Here is a 6000-nt window from a genome sequence, read left to right as displayed (position 1 = left end):
ACTTCCATACATGGCTACGCTCCACACAAATACTTTCAGAAATGACTTCCTGACACTTAAATCCATACCCGATGTTAACAAATTTCTCTTCTTCAGAAACGCTTTCCTTGCCATAGCCAGTCTCCATTTTATATCCTCTCTACTTCGACCATCATCAGTTATTTTGCTCCCCAAATAGCAAAAACTCATCTACTACTTTAAGTGTCTCTTCTCCTAATCAAATTCCCTCAATATCACCTGACTTCATTAAGAACTGATAAAAGACTGAAATTTAAGAGAATGAGAATTTCAACAGATTGTAGCCCCTGAGAATGCCATACACATATTTATTGTGTAATAAATGTATTAAACTTATTGTGAAACCCAGCTGTAGTACTACAATTAATGTAACACCCTTGCATCCCCTAAGTTGATAACAAACATTCGAAACCCCATGATTGTTTTTATTTATTTTACTCTTTTCGTTTATCTGCCCATCTCTGTAGAAGGTTACTACACGACACTTTCTTAGAAAACGACTCTTAAAGTTTTCGGAAAGATTTGTATGACTATTAGGTCACGATAAGCTCAGTTCAACTGTTGCCATAGTGGCTAGCGTCGCAGGATTTAACTACAGAGATGGGTAGATAAACGAAAAGAGGAAAATAAATAAAAACAATCATGGGGTTTAGAACACTGGTCACTGAAGTGAAATCCTGCGACGCTAGCGACAATGGCAACAGTTCAATTCAGCTTATCGCAACCTAATAGTCATATAAATCATTCCGAAAACTTTGACCGTCGTTTTCCCAGAAAGCGTCGAGTATCTGTGGATAAGCTGGCTCCTCTTGCACTGAGCGAAGTTTCTCAGAAATCGGGTTGTGGCACTTGCCGTGTTCTAGGACCTAGGGCGTGGGACGGACACGAGAGAGACATGGAATTTGAACGGTGCTAAACTACCGAGAGATCAACAAGAAACATCAAAATAGTTATTCGATGAGATTTGACAGAGGAGTGTGAACTGACTTGGGCGATTTTTTCTTTGTCTTTCCCCAGCCAGCCACGGTGCAGTTGAGACTGTGCAAGATCTCCCCGGGGATGATGTCATCGGGCAGCGGCACGTAGGAGACCCGACGGCTCATCACCAGCTTAGACTGCAGCCGGATCAGCCCCAGGTCGTAGTCGAGGGTCTTCTCGGTTTTGAACATGGGGTGTACCACGAACAGATCGGGCCACCCCCGCTGCCCCACCTGCGCATAAAGTGGTGGGCAGTCGCATGTCTTACTTCTGCTCTCTCGAATCACATTACAGTGTATAACTTGTAAACTATTTCACATACGTGGAACTGTGAAACAGGTATAAGGGCTGCAACGAATTTAATGCAAAAGTGGTCATAAGTGCTTCGTTCATTTTACACTGAGGGATAGACATGAGACAGCGATATTCACATATACAGATCATGGTAGTATCGCGTGCACAAGGTATAAAGCGGCAATACATTGACGGAGGTGTCACTTGTACTCAGGTGACTCATGTGAAAATTATATATGACGGTAGTATCTGTTCCCGAAAGAACAGTTACCGTGGATGACCATGCAGCTTCGCTAGAAATGAAATGATAATTAAATGGACACCCTAGCTGCCAACAGGCGTTGATGTACTTCGTTGGAGACATGTTGAAAATGTGTGTCCCGACCGGGACTCGAACCCGGGATCTCCTGCTTACATGGCAGAAGCTCTATCCATCTGAGCCACCGCGGGCACAGAGGATAGTGCGTCTGCAGGGACTTATCCCTTGCGTCTGCCATGTAAGCAGGAGATCCCGGGTTCGAATCCCGGTCGGGGCACACATTTTCAACATGTCCCCAATGAAGTACATCAACGCCTGTTGGCAGCTAGAGTGTCCATTTAATTATCATTTCATTTCTAGCGAAGCTGCATGGTCATCCACGGTAACTGTTCTTTCGAGAACAGATACTACCGTCATATATAGTTAAAATATGGCTTCCCGGCTATTGACCTTCTTGTGCGAATGCACACGCTATGCCCGAACTCGTACGGGACTTGGTAGCTTAATCTGCCACGAGTAATGAGTATGATGGGCAAACATCTATTAGGCGCACTACGAATGTAGTGGTGTGGACATGTGGGGAATGTGGATCTCACGGGGAGCGTGCAAGGGATAAGTCCCTGCAGACGCACTATCCTCTGTGCCCGCGGTGGCTCAGATGGATAGAGCGTCTGCCATGTAAGCAGGAGATCCCGGGTTCGAGTCCCGGTCGGGACACACATTTTCAACATGTCTCCAATGAAGTACATCAACGCCTGTTGGCAGCTAGGGTGTCCATTTAATTATCATTTCATGTGAAAAGGTTTGCGTCGTGATCATGGCCTCACGATGAGAATTAACAGACACTGAATAGGGAATAGCAGTTGGAGCTAGACGCATGTGACATTCCACTTCGGAAAACATTCTCTCTCTCTCTCTCTCTCTCTCTCTCTCTCTCTCTCTCACACACACACACACACACACACACCGGTCATACCGGACTCGAGAGTCAGTTACCGCAGCAACGTATTTTCGCCATCTGTCCCTGTCTTGGGCTATTTCCTTCCATTCCCCTTCAATACCTAAGCTCCTCAAATCAGCCTTCACATTGTCCTCCCATCTACGCCTCGGTCTCCCCACAGGACGTTTTCCCTCTAGGTGCCCTACCAGTACTCTGCGCGCTGCCCTGCCTCATCCATTCGAGCTACGTGACCCGCCCATCGCAGCCTACGTGATTTAATAATACTTATTATGTTAGGGCTTGAATAGAGTTCGTGAACCTCTTCGTTATGCAGTTTTCGCCACTCTCCTCTAATGTCATCCCTTTTTGCTCCGAAATTTTTCCTGAAAATTTTGTTTTCAAATACTCGAAACGGTTTTTCATTTTGCACAGGGACAGACCAAGTCTCACACCCATACAGCATAACTGGTAGAATACTAGTTTTGTATATTCTAATCTTTAAATTCCTAGATAATATCAGTGATGAAAGTAATCTATTCAGTGAGAAGTAGCACGCATTTCCCACCCGTAATCTCTTCTTCATTTCAGATTCAATCTCATTTCTCGAAGTGATGTCCACGCCTAGATACTTAAATGTGTTCACTTTTTCAAACTGCATGTCTCCAACTCCTAACATTTCCTGATCTACTGCTGTTGGCATTCTAGTAGTAACCAGGCATTTAGTTTTGTCTTCACTTACCCTTAGACCTACATCTTCACTAACCTTGATTAACGCATTCGCATTTGCTGTTACAGATTCTTTCCTATCGCTAATGATGTTTAGATCATCTGCATAACCTAATATCTTAATATTTCCATTTAACTCCACACCCTCTGAATTATCGGCTGCCATTCGTACAATATATTCTAGGACAAAATTAAAAGGTAGTGGAGACAGGGCATCCCACTGCTTAACTCCGATCTTTATTACAACTTTTTCTGACTCCAATTTCCCCACGAGTACTCTACCTCTTGTGTTTTTCAAACTCGCTTCTATAAGTCTAACACACTTCTTTGGTATTCCAACTTCCAAACGAATTCTTCGGAAATCACTAGGGAATTCAATATTTGGAGATCTACAGCGTAAAGAGTTTGCCGAGAATACCAAATTTCACTGATTAGCTCTCACGGCGGACTGCCTTCGTTCAACGACCGAAAGCCGTGGCATTTGAGTAGTGTTGTCAGTGCTGACAGACAAGCAACACTGCGTAAAATAACCGCAGAAATCAGTGTGGGTCGTGTGACAAACGTATCCGTTAGGACAGTGGGGCGAAATTTGGCTTTAATGAGCTATGACTGCAGACGACCGACACGCCATCACCTGCAGCGCCTCTCCTGGGCTCGTGACCATATTGGTTGGTCCCTGGAAAACTGGACAGCAAGTGGCCTGATCAGATGAGTCCCGATGTCAGCTATTAATAGTTGATGGTAGGGTTCGAGTGTAGCACAGTCCACACGAAACGACGGACCCGAGTTGTCAAGCGGCCACTGTGCAACTTAGTGGTTTCTCTGTGAGGGCGTTGGCTGTGATTACATGGAACGGGCTGGTCCTCTGGTCCAATTGACCCCATCATTGGGGGAAAATGATTATGTTTCACTACTTGGAGACCACATTCGTCAATTCATAGACTTTATGTTTCCAAACATCGACAAAATTTTTATGGATGACAATATACCTGTGAGTCACAATTGTTATAGATTGGTCTGGAGAATATTTTGGACAGTTTGGGGGAAAGATTTGGCCAACCACCGAATATTTAATGGACACAGTCGATAGGTCAGCTCGTGTACAAAATCCTGCACCAGGAACACTTTCGTAATTATGGACAGCTATAGAAGAACCAGGCTCAGTATTTCTGCAGGGAATTTCCGACGGCCGGCCGCTGTAGCCAAGCGGTTCTAGGCGCTTCTGTCCGGAACCGCGCTGCTGCTACGGTCACAGGTTCGAATCCTGCCTTGCGCATGGACGTGTGTGATGTCTTTAGGTTTGATAGGTTTAAGAAGTTCTAAGTCTAGGGGACTCATGATCTCAGATGTTAAGTCTCATAGTGCTTAGAGCCATTTGAGCAATTTTTGAACTTCCAAGGACTTGTTGAGTACCTTCCACGTCGAGCTTCTGTAGTACGCCAGGCAAAAGGGGGTCCTACACGATATGAAATACCCCATGACTTTTGTCACCTCTGTGTATTTATGACAGTGGTTGAGATTCTCTGCACAGCCTGAGTACCGATCTGCTCAGTCGATACAAGTGCAGAGGCTGATCGTGCTAGTGACTGGGAGCTTCTGTTTTAGACGTGCCACGGAGCCCCTCAGGGGAACAGTAGGCAAGGCGGCAGGGAGTACCATTGTGCACTCGGTGCGTTTGTCGGAAGGTCTCGTCCTCTATGTAGAGAACGCTTTTTGGTCGGCCGTCTTGTCTTACATCGTTACGAATGACGCCTATCGCTTGAGTTCTCAGGGCCTTTTCTGCTCTTAAATACACCACTGGCCATTAAAATTGCTACACCAACAAAAATACAGATGATAAAATGGTATTCATTGGACAGATATATTATACTAGAACTGACATGTGATTACATTGTCAACCAATTAGGGTGCATAGATCCTGAGAAATCAATACCCAAAACAACCACCTCTGACCGTAATAACGGTCTTGATACGCCTGGGCATTGAGTCAAACTGAGCTTGGATGGCTTGTACAGGTACCCATGCAGTTTCAACACGATACCACAGTTCATCAAGAGTAGTCACTGGCGTATTGTGACGAGCCAGTTGTTAGGCCACCATTGACCAGACGTTTTCAATTGGTGAGAGATCTGGAGAATGTGCTGGTCAGGGCACCAGTCGAACATTTTCTGTATCCAGAAAGGCCCGTACAGGACCTGCAACATGCGGTCGTGCATTATCCTGCTGAAATGTAAGGTTTCATAGGGGTCAAATGAAGGGTAGAGGCACGGGTAGGAACACATCTGAAATGTGACGTCCACTGTTCGAAGTGCCGTCTATGCGAACAAGAGGTGACCGGCACGTGTAACCAATGGCACCACATACCATCACGCTGGGTGATACACCAGTATGGCGATGACGAATACACGCTTCCAGTGTGCGTTCACCGCGATGTTGCTAAACACGCATGCGACCAGCATGATGCTGTCAACAGAACCTGGATTCATCCGAAAAAATGACGTTTTGTCATTTGTGCACCCATGTTCGTCGTTGAGCACACCATCGCAGGCGCTCCTGTCTGTGATGCAGCGTCAAGGGTAACCGCAGCCACGGTCTCCGAGCTGATAATCCATGCTGCTGCAAACGTCGTCGAACTGTTCGTGCAGATGGTTGTTGTCTTGCAAACGTCCCCATCTGTTCACTCAGGGATCGAGACGTGGCTGCACGATCCGTTACAGCCATGCGAATAAGATGCCTGTCATTTCGACTGCTGGTGATACGAGGCCGTCGGGATCAAGCACGGCGT

The 6000-nt window shown here is 45.9% G+C and overlaps 1 protein-coding gene across 1 annotated transcript in view; it reads right to left on the bottom strand.

The window, feature by feature from the left end:
• Positions 1-968: 968 nt before the first annotated feature.
• The window catches only part of LOC126234860 (complement factor D-like), a 151758-nt gene continuing 146726 nt past the window's right edge, over positions 969-6000 (bottom strand). The window contains exon 6 of the mRNA XM_049943601.1: positions 969-1229. Within this exon, the coding sequence (XP_049799558.1) occupies positions 969-1229 (261 nt within the window). The remainder of the gene's footprint in view (positions 1230-6000) is intronic.

Source organism: Schistocerca nitens, chromosome 2 (assembly GCF_023898315.1).
Source record: "Schistocerca nitens isolate TAMUIC-IGC-003100 chromosome 2, iqSchNite1.1, whole genome shotgun sequence".
Lineage (NCBI taxonomy): Eukaryota > Metazoa > Arthropoda > Insecta > Orthoptera > Acrididae > Schistocerca > Schistocerca nitens.
Note: the sequence above shows the minus strand (reverse complement) of the source record. Positions and strands in the feature narration are given on the sequence as shown.